The 16,849-nt window shown below is 39.7% G+C and overlaps 1 protein-coding gene across 1 annotated transcript in view; it reads right to left on the bottom strand.

Moving 5' to 3' along the window:
- The window catches only part of LOC139742940 (inositol 1,4,5-trisphosphate receptor-like), a 146,872-nt gene that overhangs the window by 33,680 nt on the left and 96,343 nt on the right, over window positions 1-16,849 (bottom strand). Inside the window, exons 21-29 of the mRNA XM_071653448.1 lie at window positions 13,028-13,227; window positions 12,070-12,543; window positions 10,556-10,744; window positions 6,143-6,244; window positions 5,481-5,618; window positions 3,858-3,983; window positions 2,542-2,742; window positions 1,098-1,349; window positions 647-772 (exon numbers count right to left, since the gene is read on the bottom strand). Of these exons, the coding sequence (XP_071509549.1) occupies window positions 647-772; window positions 1,098-1,349; window positions 2,542-2,742; window positions 3,858-3,983; window positions 5,481-5,618; window positions 6,143-6,244; window positions 10,556-10,744; window positions 12,070-12,543; window positions 13,028-13,227 (1,808 nt within the window). The remainder of the gene's footprint in view (window positions 1-646; window positions 773-1,097; window positions 1,350-2,541; window positions 2,743-3,857; window positions 3,984-5,480; window positions 5,619-6,142; window positions 6,245-10,555; window positions 10,745-12,069; window positions 12,544-13,027; window positions 13,228-16,849) is intronic.

Raw genomic sequence — 16,849 nt, 5'->3', positions numbered from 1 at the left:
GAGCACCGGGCTGGCAATCCGGAGGTCTCGGGTTCGAATCCCGATGGAATCCCATTTTCTTTGCTCAATTTTCCACTAAAATGTATTTGTGACAAAAGGATCATTATAATTAGCATCACTCTCTCCATCATCATCGTAATCACCGTCAACATTATCAGAATCTTCACCACCATCTTTGTCATGACCATTGTCTTTGTCAGCATCATCATCTTTATGATCATTAACATCTGTACCACCATCAGCAGCATTTTTATCATCATCAGCAGCACCTTTATCATCATCATCTCCATCAACATCATTATAAGCATCTTCACCATCATCTTCATCGTCATCACCACCTTTACCACCATCAGCAGCATCTTTAGCATCATCAGCATCTTTATCATCATCTCTATCATGACCATCTTTATCATCATCATCTTTATCATCAAAAACTTTATCCTCACCTTCATCATTATGAGTATCTTCATTGCCAGTATCTTCATCATCATCATCAGCTTCATCATCAATATCTTCATCATCATCATCAATCAAAATCATCCTCATCATCATCAACTCCTCAACTACCACAACCTCCTTAGTTCTCCTCCATCCACCTGCCACACCCAATGCCACACCCAAGGTGTATCAACTCTTAAATGCTTACCAGGGCCATGTCCACCAGAAAGTTCTCAAAGAGGGTCCACATGTGATTGCTGGTGTAGATCTCCTTCATCTCAACCTCAGTGTCCACATAGCAGTGGTTCAGGAAGTTGATGTATGCATTCTTTACCTGTTTGGGAATAGGATTCCAAGAGGAAAAGTTTCATGTGGACTTTTTGTGACTTGAAAATGTGGTATTAATGGAACACTACATGTATGCTTGACATCAATGAGGACAATTACTCAGGTTAGATGTAAGGGTTAGCGTTTGATGAAAGAGTCTACAGTGCCCGTTTCTCTTGGGTAGAATGGCATCTACCTGTGCACTTTACATTGAAATGAAAAACATTATGCCTTTGAATTCATCACAGTATCACTACTTTACGTGACTGTGTTTCATTAGTTTGGGAGCGTCTCAGTGTGAGGATTCACAAGGACCATCGACGACTGATTACCTCTGGCACGCAGTCGATGTGGGTGACGACCCGCACGATGTCGTCCAGCGGCAGCAGCGAGTGGCACTTGATCTCGGTGTAGACATTCTTGCCCTCCGTGCAGCAGGCCAGGAGCTGCACCAAGTGGATGTGGTACTGGGAGGAGCTGGAGTCGTCGATGCGCTCCCGCTCCGACCGCATCATCTTGATGAAGGAGTGGAAGGAGGCCTTGTCATTGTAGAAGAGGAGGACGTCCTCTCCAGCACTCACCAGCTGTGGATGATACACGAAGAATAGATGTTGCTCTAAGAGAGTTTTTCACGTCGTTTTCACTCTGACCTCTTTGACCTTTGACCCTCTGAATTTCCAAAAATTGGAATCATGCCGTCAATCTCTCGTTTGAGGCGAGACCCCACTTCCACGAAGCTGATGGGGTGCTATACCTCCCTAAAGATTTTTCGTTTGGGAGTTGGGAGTCGAAGTATTTGTCCATTGCAAATTAACTTTCTGCTCAGGCGTGACAAACCTGGAGGCCAAGCCAGGGTTTAATGACTCCAGCAGCTGTCGTATTACGTAAGAGCATGATAAGGATATCTGCCTGTGGCAGACCATTCAAAGTGAACTCAATTTTCTCTATCCTTTCTAAAGTTTTCAATTTTATATTCTATTGAGAAATTCTATGGTCATCCATTTTACATTTCGAACGAAAAAAAATTGACCCATAAATAACGAAAATACAGGAATAAGAAGGAGAGCATTCCCAGTTTGCCGGTGCTGACAATGTGTAATGCACACGTACACACACGTACACACACACGCACCATGGAGCTACATAGCCCATGCCAAAACCAAAACAATCTCCTCCTCTCGCGGTGCCCTCCCCCATGTCATCGATTCAAGATTAGGAAGGAGATCACAATATTGTAAGAGGATGTCCTCCTAGGCTCTCAGTAGGTGTGGATGAATTACAGTCATTCAGTTTTGCTCCTAAAGTACTTTTTTTTCACAGCTCTGACCTCTTCGACCTTTGACCCTCTGAAATTTCAAACTAAGGAATGACAAACTATTCAAAAGTAGGAAATACGTATCATCATTGAAGAACAGTAGGATATCCTCCCTAGGTTTCATAAGCTGCAGATGAAATACAGTAAATAATTTTTGCTCTCAGCGCATTTAAACGTTACTGCTCTGACCTCTTTTACCTTTGACCTCTGAAATTCCACACAATGAAATCATCAACTATTCAAAAGTACAAAGGAAGTTTTGTCATTGTAGAACATTAGAATGTCCTCCCTGGCTTTCACCAGCTGTGGACGAAAAATGGTTATTAATTATTGCTTACAACATGCTTTTACTTTCCTACTCTGACATCTTTGACCTGTAACCTTCTGGAAATCTCAAACAGTGGAATTATTTGGTTCCTTTTTATTTGTATAATGACAACAAAACCACTGGCCTAACTCACCTCAGACATGACCATGTCCTGTGTCTTGCGGATGTACTGGCCGTCAGCCTTGACGATGGTCTGCAGGAACTTGAGGTACTGGACGTGCCGACCCTGGGTGGCGATGTGATGCACAAAGCTCTGGACAACCTTTTCAGACACCTCGCTGCACAGCTGTACGTTGTCCATGTAGATGTGCTGCATAGTCTCTGCCTCCAGCAGCTTTGTTAAAACAAAACAAAATGAAAAATAAAGAAAGAATGGAGAGAATGTTTTATAAACGAGACCATGTTCACTTGTACTAATAATTTGTATTCTGTCCTCTACTAACAAGACTACTTGTACTTTGCCCTTTACAACGGACGAACAGCTACAATGAAAAAAGGCACAGACACAGTAATGCTGCTGCACTGGCATGTGATCTGCTCTATCATAGCAAAAGTGTTCTTTCCTAGAAATATTAATTAAAAAGTAGTTCTACTGTCATACGCTGTCAGGTAATCAGATTTATTCAAAGAAAATTACATTTATCTTCTCATAAGAAACTTGACTGAATATCTTCAGCCCAACAAAGTTCTTGACTCTTTTATTTTTTGATGAAGATGAAAAAATCATGCTGCCATTGCGCTTCATTATCATGTGACAAGACGAAAAATGTTGACGTCATGATTTCCCACAAAAACATGCTTGAACATATTCATCTCCATCAAGCCATTCTCCATGGCAGTACGGTTACCATCCATGTTAACTCTTCATGTGCCATGGTGGAAACCTCCTGTGTGCCACATTATTCTGAGACACCAACGTGGTCACCAGCATGGTCATGCTTTGAGTAAACATTCTTTTTTACAGTCTATGTAATTTCTACAGATTTCCGTTGAGCTGGATAAATAGTGATTAAAGTTGTAGAGAAAATGCCAAGCTTTGCTTTGATGTATTATTGTATGACAAATCTGTTTTTGTTTTTTCACATGACCAGTAGTTACACTACTGGGATAAAGGCATGACTTTTGCACACAAAACAATGACAGAAACTTAGAATTTACTCTCAAATCCAGTAGAGAACACCTCTTGATAGTCGATCACCTCATAAAATGCAAGCTATAAGTGAAAGGAACGTAAGCACGAGAAACACTTTCATTGTACAGCAGCATTTGGCGATTTATCAATACAGTAGGATTGGGCGGAACCGTGCGTTTGAGCAGAATATGCGAAGTTGGCACGCCATCGACTGAGTCGGACGTGCAAACGTGGCACATAAAGAGTTAAAAAACATAGGAAAATGTTAATATCTGTTATATTCTGTATCACGGCAGTGCATTCAAGCTTTGTATTACCCCAGGGTTCAGGAAGAGGTCAATGTGTTTGTGAAGCAGCAGCTGATTGGATGGATTCCCCCAGCAGAAGTTCTGGAGAAACTCGTGGGCCAATCGCATCAGCTCGTTCATCCTGGTGTCAGCAACCTGAGCCATGTGCAAAAATGAGTGGAAAAAGAGAATGAAATTCAGAATGACAGAGAAAGCTAAATATCACAAAGAAATTGCACAAGTCTTAACTATCGCTATAATGTACTTGCTGGTCTGTTTTGCTTGTGTGCAAAAGTTTTATTCTTTGTTTCTTCAAAAGGGAATTTGGGAACTTGATGGTATTGTATCAGCTATCATTGTTTCTTCAAAAGGGAATTTGATGGTATTGTATCAGGTGGATGCTCACAAGTACATGTAGATACCTGGTTAATGTATTACTACCAATGAAAGTATTGCAAGCACACATGTATACATTGTGGCAAGCACTCACATACACATGTACATGGTATTTGAAATAAATTCATATATCTACATTTATTGGTAATAGGTATCAAGTATAATATTATGGTAATGGCACTATAAACATTAAATTTTTTATGAAATTTTAACAGAAACAGAAAGCTCTCGTCAGATCTTTTGTTGTTGTTCAATACTCAACAATAGAGTTGTTCTCAAAAGTCTTTGGTACATGTACCAGCATTAAATGGCCTATATGCAATATAATGCACAAAGAATTTCAAAAACTACAAATGTGCACCGTCCATTTTACTACTGCCCATCAGCCCCATTACAAGATCTTACCAACAAACATGTCAACATCACCTCTAAAACTAGGCTACCAAAATATATCCCAGCAACCATTTCCCCCCCCCCCCATGCAAACCAAACCTCAAAAGAACCAGTGCTTTCCCTTCAACATACAGATTTCATCTCCGTGTGGAAGATTCCCCCCAAGAGAATAAATTTACACACGAGATATCACACATACATCGCATCATAAACATAAAATACAGCTTTTTCTCCCTCCTTTTGACAATCTCAAAAGCATGCAAAATAATCACAACAAAACCTGAAAACTCCTTCCTTCTTCAGTTTTGATTGTCTAATGTCAGTCTACATGACACTTACAAACATGCTGTTTGAATTACAGTCCGCTTTACCAGCTTACACAGCTTAATAGCCAGAAATTCAGAAGCACTTTTTTCAAATGTACTATTACCCAAACGTTATGCAAGTTCGTGATTTTGTATGACACTTACTGTAATACGTCTAGTTTCATTCACCCGCTTCTTGACATAATGCCAGGTGAGAGAAAAAAAAAATAAAAAGCTATCACACCATCACGTTCCGGCATTCAGGGAAAGTAAGTGTTAGCAAATGTCACACACACACGTATGCTAGGAAAGTGACAGACATGAATGTTATTGAGGTATTTGCAGTGAGGTGCGCACAACTTTGTGTCAATGACAAAGAAGATTTCATTGCACGACATATTCACGATTATTTCAACATGCTCCGTGTTCATCATCAACTACAGTCTGGAAAGATTGAAGAGAGATATGTGCCAGAAAGGAAGATAGGAGAAGAAAAAGTGGAAATATTTTGCTGATTTTTGAAGGGTCAGTGACAGAGGTCTTGGTAAAACTGCCCCACCTTGTCATACGGGATCTGAAGTAGCTCCAGGACCACGGCGTGCGCCCCCATGTTCCTCAGCAGCCGCTGCTCGTGCTTCCGGTTCTTCCGAATCCCGCCACTGTCGGTGATGCAGAGCCGGCTCAGCCGACATAGAATCTGCATGGCAAGTATAAAGGTGGATTGACACAGAGGGGGAGGGGAGGGGCATGAGGTCTGGCAATCTCATCACCATTTTGACACATGACTGGCTGCTCACAATAGGGGCACAACTTCAAAATTTAAAAAACAAACAAAAACAAGTAGGCATTCTTTGTGTCAGCTTGCATTAAAGATGTTCCTATTTGCATACCATTTGAATGTGATGCGCCACATAACCACATGTATATTTGTCATCATTTTATCATATTTACACCTGGTCCAGACTATTAGCTAAAACGAGAGCAATACAACCACATATGAGATCTGTTTTTTTTTAAGGGCTTTCAGAAAGGTTTGAGGAGGATCCACATTTCGGTCGCAATAAAACTGGGGTAAAAGTTAAACAAATCTGCAGTTAGGGCAGTGTCATGTGAACCAAACTTTTGACCTCTATGTATGCTGCATAATCCTCCACAGATATTTCTCACAAAGGGACATATTAGAATATCCTGCACTCTTAATCAATGCCACAGCTCACACACCTGCTGGATGGTCTTGTAGTTTTTGGCACTGGTGGGGTCAACGGACGGTCCAAGGTCGAGGTCAATGGATGACCCTTCACCAGCACTGGTTGACTGGGTCATCTGGACAAAAGAAGGGAAAAAAATAAGAATATTGACAGGTCAGAACAGAAGCAAAAGGTTGTGCAAACTACATGTACATACTATAATATGGATGTTACTGAAAATTCAAAAGTACACATACAGTGTACACACTTAAAGGGGCCCTGAAATCCAAATGCATGTTGATTTGTGTTGATTTATGATACCCTCAACATCACTTCTGCAGTGAAAAGAATATCTAGAAACATTCCATATATTTTTAACGATTTTTTCTTCGATTTTTCTTCAGATTACTTGGGAACGCCCACAAAAAATCCTTCCAAACCAATATTCTTGAGATGACCTCATCTGTCAATCATTGCTAAAGTACTGAAATGTTTAACACAAGACACTGGAATGCACCTTCCTCTCGACTCAGCATAACTTGCATGTTTCTGTGATATTAATGTGACTAACAAAAGACATGGTGAGGGAACATGCAAGTTATGCTGAGTTGAGGGGAAGGTGCATTCCGATGTCATTTCAGTACTTTAGCAATGATTGACAGATGAGGTCATCTCAAGAATATTGGTTTGGAAGGATTTTTTTGGGGGCGTTCCCAAGTAATCTGAAGAAAAATCAAAGAAAAAAATCGTTAAAAATAAATGGAATGTTTCTAGATATTCGTTTCACTGCAAAAGTGATGTTGAGGGCATCATAAATCAACACATATTAACATGCATTTGGATTCAGGGCCCCCTTATCAAGTATACACTATATGGGTATTCAAACAAATATTTCATATAGTTTACATTCTACAGAGAACAGAAAAATCAACTTGAGTGCACTAAACCTTTAAAAAGCATGTAAAAGCCATGGCAACATACATACTAAATATTCACATAGTTACTCACTAAACTTATTTTTACTGAGTCATTATCAAACGTACTATGTTGTTGTGGCAAAATATTGTAGGATTTGGAGTATGTGACATGAAGATGAATTCATATCATAATTGAAGACATGTGAATTCAAAGCCTGATATATGGTTCTGCCATTTTTGTGTGATGGTTGTTTTTAATCACTTGGTGTATGTACAATGTACTGGATCAGGATGCATACAACCTGTATATTGGTGGATATTGCTACTGTGTACCTTCCAGTTAAATAGAAGAGTGTAAAAAATGTACCTGAAAGAGATGAACACATGTGAATTCAGTGACATCTTTCAATGAGGACTTCTACTCATAATTACAACCAGATGATGCCCCCCACCCCCCCCCCCCAAAAAAAAAAAAAAAAATCAAACTGCTTGTTCCATGTATGGCTGTTTTCATGTACAGGCCCCTGCTGTAAAAAAAAAAAAAAATTAAAAAAATTAAAAAAAGAAAAAAAAATAATAATACAAGTATAAATAAATGAATAATAATTATGATAATAAATAACAATTATAATAACATGAAAAATGAAACATAAGTGAATGAATAAATAAATAAAAGATATCAATTTCAAATTACAAATTGTGGTAATAGTGGTCCCAAGGTTGTTCCTCCCTTATGATAGGATAGGTGGGCCTGTTCATCTTACATTGAGTCCCATAGTCACTTGCTATGGAGAGCGTACAGAAAGCATGTTTCCACACTAGTGAGGCTGCCATGCATTGGCCAACGGGCATGCATCGTCACAAATCAGCCGTGTGTTCTTTGTTACAAAGCAAGAATTAAAGTGACTGCACTGGCTGCACATTGAGGCTAATCATATACATCGTGTATGCCTCATAACTCTCCTATCACGAGCACAGTTTAAAAATTTAAAGCTATATTGTATTGACACTGTACATGAACACATTGCTAATGGGACTAATAGGCCCGAATTCAAGAAGGTGGTACAAATGAAACCATGGTTTAAACCGTGGACAAAAAACATGAAGCGCCAAGTGTCACACGGAATATTTCGTTACGAAATTACTCATTTCGTCGACAAAATGACCGTTTCGTTAACAAAATCATCATTTCGTGGACGAAATGTTCATTTAGTTACAAAATAATCATTTCATCGATGATATGACTGATTTCGTAACGAAATATTTCGGGTGACACTTGGCGCTCCATGGTTTTTGTCCATGGTTTAAACCATCTGGTTTAATTTGTACCACCTTCGTGAATTCGGGCCAAAGAGTTACAAGTCTCTGACCAGCCAAATTTACATTGTACCTGCAAGTCATTTTTGACCATCTATCCAGTAACTGAGCACGGCTCACGTTCTACTGTGAATGCAGAACTATTTCTAATACATCTGCACTGTATGTTCATGGATTTTGTGCTGGGAAACAGGAATTCTTAAACCTGCAAAAATGTCTTCAGATTTTCTTAGCACAATTTAACCAGGTTGAAAAGTGAGTTTCATCAGCTGCTAATTACTACTGCAGTAGTAGTGCATGTGTGTGTGTGCGAGTGTGTGTATGTGTCCCAGTACTCATTTGAGGACATGTGTGTCTACTAGTGGCTTTCTGTGCAGGTCATACAATAGAATGGATCATTTGTGTACCAGAACATTTTGCATTTCAAGTTTAATGCATTGAGATGTCAAATCAAATTCTGTTGTTGTTTTTTTTTTCTTTGTGAAATGGATAAATACATACTGCAAGAAGTTGCGCTAAACAAAATTACATGTAAGAACCACAAAATGTGTTTTAGAGCCACTCAGCATGAACATTTTCAATAATAAGGATGTTTACAGTAAAATATTTGCTTACTAGCCATTAAGTGAGCCTGTTCCAAAATTTGCTTTATACAGAACAAGTCTATCAGTGCATACTGCATGTGTACTAAAGCAGGTTTTCTTGCTATCAAGCCATCTTACTGTTTGAGCATTAAGAATATGCATAATAAAGAAACAGGAGTGCTTTTATACCCTGTCTGCCTTGTGTCCAATTAGGAAAATTTTTTAATAATGAAAAGTATCATCATGGCAATGTATTTTATCAGGACACTCCGTCTTCACATTCTGTATACAACACAGGATATGTTCAAATTCATGATTTTCTTGGATATGTTGCGCTATATCTAACTGGTTATCAAATCTATGAGACTTTCACATAATTTTCCTGTAACACATTCTATTACAGGTGTATCTAATTAAATCAAGTACAGCATGCACTACATATACATTGGCAAAACATGAACTTAGATGACATTTCACCCTTACATGTAATACTGCTGAACTGAAGTGTAACCCGTACCCATACAAAATGTCATCAAAACAGTTCACGTCTTTCTAAACCGTCTGAGTTTCACTTGACGAGAAAGACTGCATCAGCCATCTGATCAGCAAAGTGCTGTTCTCTATAAAGAATACCAAGTCAATTGGTTTTTCTACAGTTCTTGCTTCTTTGATTTTGTCATTTGTAATTTGTTGTTTTAATCTCTATTTGGGCAGTCATGCAAGTGGACGAGCATGCTTCTGGAGGATGGGCCATATCACCTTTTTTTTTTTTAACTTCACCAGGACAACACAGAAGCTTTACCACACACACCATGTGACTAGATTTTACAGGATTAAAGTCGCACTGCGCAACATGCGAAGGAAGCGTGTTATCAAACTCACCGCATCGTAATCATCGTAGACCTCCTCTCTCTTTTGTTGTTGTTTTTTATTTGATATTTGATACAAAATTACAGTAACACTCTCTTTAATAAAAATGGTACTCTGATGCACACTAACAATCATTCTATTTATCTACAAACACATTTTGTAGAACAGACTGTAAATGAATTAATTTGACATCAAAGACATTAATCATTACGAAAATATAGTTGACTTTGTTAAATCTCTAATAATCAAGAGATACAAGCACCTATTGCTTAATTTTTATTTAAAAAGGAAAATGTACTGCGCAGAATGAGATTCAACGAAATCATAAAACGCATGAAAACAGTCCAAATAGATGCAGAGTAATAGAAGACAAAAAAGAAAGTTATGGTCATTTAAATGCATACTTGCCAACATTTGAAGTTGGAACACTTTTCGAGAGGGAAGAAGCAAAAATAAACATAAATTATACAAAAATGTGTGTGAAGCAAGAAGTCCTATTGGCTAAGATCCAGAAAAAAAAAATGCGAATTTGACTGCAACTGTTTAAAAGTTTTATTGCAACTGTTTATGAAGCCTGCCCAGACTTATGTAATATTTGCTCAAATTTGCAATGGTCCCACACATTCGCCACTCAGTGATATACAGTGTAAAATACTGCTCCACAGCATTGGAGGATTGCTGTAAAGAAGATGCCTTATACCCATATTCAATAAGATCTAGTGTCAATGAAACAATGTCATTTTAATTTTGCAGACCTACCATCTTGGCCCCTTTGGATTTCTTTTTGGGTTTGTCGTCATCGTCGTCGTCCTTCTTCTTTCTGCTCCTGTCCAGCTTGCTCTTGTAGACCCAGAGCTCCGACTTCTCCACGAGGAGCCTCAGCTCATCAAGGTCTGCCTTTATCTGCTTGTAGTTCTCCCTGTCACTCTTAGTTACCAGCAATTGCACCTACTCAACGGAGACGGGAATGAGAATAATAAGAAAAAAAAAGAGAAGATGAAGTTCAAACATTTGTTATTGAACCCTTTTAAATCAGGTATCATTAATGCGCAAAGACCATTTTGATCTCAGAAAAGCTTTCAGCAAAATCTGTTTTGATTTTTGTGATACCATTTGCAAATATTTGTTTCTCTTATCTTTGATGATTCTAGGATCAACATGAGCCGCTCTGAATAATGCATACTTGGAGAATATGAAAACCTCCTCCAGTCACAACTACCACAAGAAGCTAAGATGAAGAGACTCCTAATCCTCCCAACTCCCTCTTCATCCCTCTTTCACATCCTCACCCTCCCCTCCCATCTCCTCCTCCATTCTTTCCTTCTTTCTCTCATCTCCTCCTCATCCTCCATCCCCTTCCCTCTCCTCTCCTATCCTCCTCTCTTATCTCCTCAATCCCTTTCACTCTTTCCCTCCTCCTCACTCATCTCCTCCATGCTTTCCTTCTGTCTCTCCTCCTCCATCCTTCATCCCTTTCCCTCTCCTCTCCTATCTTCCTCCCTCATCTCCTCCTACCTTCCAATCAATCTTCATCTCCTCTCCTCCTCTCTTATCTCCTACATCCCTTTCCTTCTTCCTGTCCTCTACATCTCCTATCATTTCTCATCTCCTCCTCCTTCCTTTCCTTCCTTCTCTCATCTCCTCCATCCTTTACTTCTTCTTCTCCTCCTCCATCCTTCATGCCCTTCCTCTCCCCTCCTATCCTCCTCTCTCATCTCCTCCTCCATTCCAATTAATCTTCATCTCCTCCATCCCTTTCCTTTTTCTGCTCATATCCTCTTCTCGTCTCATCCTCCATCTCATTCAATCTTCTTCTCCTCTCCTCTCTCATCTCCTCCTCCTTCCTTTCCTTCCTTCTCTCATCTCATCCATCCTTTCCTTCTTCCTCTCCTCCTCCATGCCTATCCCACTCCTCTCCTATCCTCCTCTCTCCCTTTCCCTCTTCTCCTCTCCTCATTCATCCCTTTTCTTCTTCATCTCATCTCCTCTTGCTAATCTCCTCCTCCATCCCTTTCACTCTTTCCCTCCTCCTCTGTCATCTCTTCCATCTCATTCAAGCTTCCCCTCCTTTCCTCTCCTTCATCTCCTCATCCATCCATTTCTTTCTTCCTCTCCTCCCTGTTCTCCTTCCTCCCTTCTGCCATCATTTCTTCTTCTTCTAGTTCCTCTATTTTTTCTCTTCCATTTTTCTTCGTTCTTCAATCTTTTTTTATTTTTTTTTTGGTGGTGGGGGGGGGGGGGGGGGGGGGGGGGGGAGGAAATCCCTTATTCACCTGTTTGAATGCCTGGAGGACTTCCTGTCTCTGGCTGAAGTGCCTAAAGAGGAGTTGGAGTGCGCCAGACACCAGGGGTGGGTAGTCGTGCATGGTCAGGTGCAGGAGCACCCGTAGGAACGTCCTCCCACCCTGACCGTCCAGATCCAGGTCGGCTCCATCCATCTGCCCCTCAAAGATGCCCTCCGCCTGGTCCCCGATGGCCTCCAGGTTGATGCCCGAGCCATCCGGGCTGGCCCCGCCGCCTCCCGTTGCCCCCGGAGTGGTGTTGTTGTTGTTGCCGATGAGGGGAGGAGGGGCCGGAGGAGGGGGGTTCTCCACCGAGCCGTTCTGGCTGGGACCCTCGCTCTGCTGGCCCTGCTCTTGTTGCTGCTGCTGCTGCTGCTCGTTCAAGTCTTTGGTTTCGTCGAAGTCCCGTTTGAAGATGGAAAGTAGGCAGGAGATGCGGTAATCCAGACGCACGTTCAAGATGAACTGCATAAAATTAACAACACATTACGTACATCACATAACATCCACAACTATATGACTTTCCTACAACATGTACATGTACATAGTGAAAAACGATTCTGACATTTTGCTCCTGTTATCTACAGCTCTGTAACAAAGAGTACACGTGCATGTAGCAAAAAGTTTGACAGCACCAAACAAAATATACATATAAAGTATCAGTATCACATGCCTTGCACATGCATAAATCTAGTAGTCGTTCATTGTATAATCTTGATAGTAAAGTTTATCCCTTTCTCTACACTGTATCTATCAGTATGTCATATAATGCACCTTTTTACAGCTTGGAATGTTTACCTCCCTTTCTCATAAAACAAAGGAAAAGGAAAAACAAATTTAGCAAAATGAAAAAAACACTTCTATCAAAGAACAACGTTTCACCCTTGAGGGCCTGTATGACAACTTCTGACCATCTCTGATCGACAACCAAACCAATTTCTGTACATACTTGCAGGATCTGGATGATCTTGAGCTTGGTCTCCATCACACGCTCATCCTCTTTGTTGTTGGGGTCCAGCCGTGGGCTCTTGCTGGACGGGGAGGGACTGCCGGGACTGGCCAGTCCCGGGGACGGCAGGCCGCTCCCTAGCACCATGTTTGTCATCACCGCCCCGACGCCGTGGATCGACCGCAACACCCCTCCCTTCCCTGGTACCACAGTGCATACAGAGACAGACAGATAGACAGACAGACAGATAGAAACAGAGTTATAGTATACACAGAGATACATACATGTACAAGCATGCATGCACCCAGACAATAGACAAAGAGCAAGAAGAAAAAAAAAAGCATGATATTACTAATTTAAGTAATGCAATAAAACATTTTCACTAGTGTTTTGCATTCATAATTCTGTGCAAGATGGGTTTAGCTCTTTATGTGTTAAAACTTGCCGAGTTCATATCATTTACTCAAAATATACAGAATGAAATTTAGTATAAAACCAACTGATCAGTAGGCCTACCACACTGTAGTAGCAAGCATTGCGTCAGGAGTGTGACACTCCTGGTTAATACTTTAGACACAGAGCTTGTATTGCACACTACCATTGTATATGTGTAATCAGGATACTGTGCAAAAATATTGGGCAAGTTGACATTTCCCTTTTCCCAATTTGTTGCATGGAAGTTGAGGGAAAAACATGGACTCGATGAAGCCGGTAAAAATGGAACTTGTGGCCAGAAATGTAGTAAGAAAGAAGACATGACCGGAGATGTGACATTTTCCTGAAAAATGAAATGTTCATGACATGAGCTCTCAAGAAGATGAAGCACATGTTCAGATATGGTGGAAATTTCAACATCATATTTAGTACTCCTTGAGGAAATGATGAGAACATTCTGCTGTCTCAAATTCCAAATGCATATTCGCATAATGGCTACTACCCTTTTCAGATGGAATAATGCATGCATGCATGACATGGGTTGGCTGTATCCATTTCTGAGAAAAGTGAGTACCGGTAACACTCTTCGGTCTTAAATTCCGCATACTAGCTCCTGTAATGGTGACTACCCTTTTCAGATGGAATGGCATGCTTTCATGACATGGGTCGGCTGTTTCCACTCCTGAGAAAAATGAGAGAACGCTCTTTGGTCTCAAGTTTCTCATACACTCTGACAATGGCTAAGAGCCTTGTCTGTCAGCTGGAATACATAGTGGTAATATGAGATGGGTTAGGTCTAAGAAGAGCTAGACCACCACTTGTAACTGCTACTGCTGGTAGAAAAGCTCTTTGGAAACTCACAAGAACAATTTCCTCCTTCGATCTCATTGCCATTTCTTTGGAAAATTCACTTGAAATAGAAACTAGAGAGCTGTATCTTGACAATCTCAGTTCACTTCTTGGTGGATTACCAGCAAAGATGGATGAGTTCCATGACTGCTAATGTGTAATGGTTGCTGATAAATAAAGAAATATTGCTTCAATTTTGTTTTTTGATAAGTTATTGTATTCTACACTGTATATGCTTGTCATCTCTGTGTACATGAGATGTATTGGTACACGTCACTGCCAGGAGTATGCTACTCAACATATAGACCGTGTACAATTTACAACGAGCAACACTAATACACAGACAAAAGAATCAATATTAACACTGAGCAAGGTCTGTAAAAGCCTTAGAAATAGATGAAGATAGATGGTACTAATGTATCACGGTACACCGAGAATTCAGATGTACACATGCAAGCTTCAGTGAGATCGTGATTTCGTGTGCGAATGTACAGCATAACTACGTGTACCATTGCTGCGGTTCATAAAGTACCATGCAGTACATGTACAATATACTATCTAAATTAGGACTCTTTCGTGACATTCTATCAAGGTTTATAACTCCTTCTTTGAGTATTTGCTAAAAGGCCTTGTAGATCAAAACAGCAGCACACATCCTGGCCATGCAGAAGTATTGTGACTCCTGTCTCATATCCAAGCTACAAGTACCACAGTAAACTTTACATGAAGCATGGTTTTTGGCTACAACATTATAGGAAAAACTCGCTCAACCCCCCACCCCCATTCCTGCTATGGTTTAAAAGGAATATACTCGGGCAGGTGTCTATGGGAAATGCGTGCTGTAGCAAAATCAGTCCGTCCTCAACAGGCTAAGCTTTGGCGAATGTGTGTCATCGCTTGCCAGCATATACAACAATGTATTTGGTGAAGTTTCATTTTTGTGAATTTTGCAAGTGGGGTGCTATTTGGGAATTTAACAACACAAAAATATCAACTCTGACCCCGACATGAATGCAATGTGGACATGACTTGTACATCTAGCTCTATTCATTACTGTACTCCACAATCATGAATTTCACCACTCGCAAAATTGTCAGGAGTTCCCAATTCGCACAAAAAAAATAGACTCCCTAAATATATGATAAAATAGTAGATATAAGCTAATACAGTAGCACCAACTTGAAAAAAAAAACTGCACTATAAAAGCTTAAGAGAGTTTATAAAGTACATGTAGCTCATTTCAAAATATCATCATTTAATGTTACATGATACAGTCAGAACATATATCAAGGACTGTATACATCAATAACAGTATTTCATTATAATGAAACGTTGCAGCACATAAGTCATTTTAGGCTGCCTTTTTATGAACCATGAAATATATAACAGCATCGAGAAAACATAAAATACTGCAGGAATGAAAACGTCAAAGGAAAAGAAACCAGCAGCCTTGCAAATTTGCAATAAAAAAAAAGACATTTTACACAGCATGGCAGACAACACATAAAGAGAACTGGGAAGAAAAAGCTGGTAAGCATGATATAGCAATTCTATTTTCTTCTTCAATCTACAAGGAACCGCACTGGCTCGTAAAACTACACAGACGCACACTTTGTACAGAATAAAACATGAGATGGCATGGTTTAATACGACATGTACACTGTCTATGGAAAGCCATGCGAGCATTTTCCTCATCAATCTGTCACTGTTCTTGTTTTTTTATCTTAAAAAAAACAATGTTTCTCCTTGGGCGAGCGGGGAGAAAAGAATGGACTCATTTTCATGCAGTCGTCTGCAGGATCAAGGAATTCTACGGCAAGCTCACACAAGTGCTGCATGTCTGCAGCTAGCAAAGGAGTAGGAGGCATTTTATGCGATGAATGCTAGTGAAAAAACACACGAACACACAAACAGGTATTTTCCACACTTATCCATACCTTCCTTAGGCGGCTCTGAGTCAAGCGATTAGGCAAAGCATTATGGGTAATATGCATAATAGAACAGAGAGAAATAGCCAACATGTAAGTTGAGATGAACTTGACCGAGAATACGTCTGAACAAAGCCCATACACTTGACACTACATTTCTAGCTATAAAGACATCATTACAAACATATACATGGTACCTACAGTTTTGTACAATGTACATAACATGTGAGCTACACTATAAATGTTGATGAACATTTATATATTATTTCTAAATAACTACATTTACACAAATGACAAACAGAAAATGTTAAATATAATTACTGAAGATGAACACTGATAGCTTTAAACTCATTAGTGCCAATGCATGATGGGTTCATAAGTATTAAAACAAAAACTGACAACATATCCAATGCATGAAAAACATACATGTACATGTATCTAAAATATAATGTGTGCCAGGGGGGTGGTTTATAAAACACAGAAAAAAAAATCCATCACTTTACAAACTTATCAATTTTTGTTCTTTTTTTCAATTGTAAGATCCTATACATATGTAATAAACTTATCATTAAAAGACAGACCTAATCATCTAAAAAAAAAAATTAAAACC

The sequence above is a fragment of the Diadema antillarum genome, unplaced genomic scaffold (assembly GCF_040938485.1).
Source record: "Diadema antillarum isolate AM-2024a unplaced genomic scaffold, OU_Dant_1.0 seq00001039_RagTag, whole genome shotgun sequence".
NCBI lineage: Eukaryota > Metazoa > Echinodermata > Echinoidea > Diadematoida > Diadematidae > Diadema > Diadema antillarum.
This window is presented reverse-complemented; position numbering and strand designations above follow the sequence as displayed.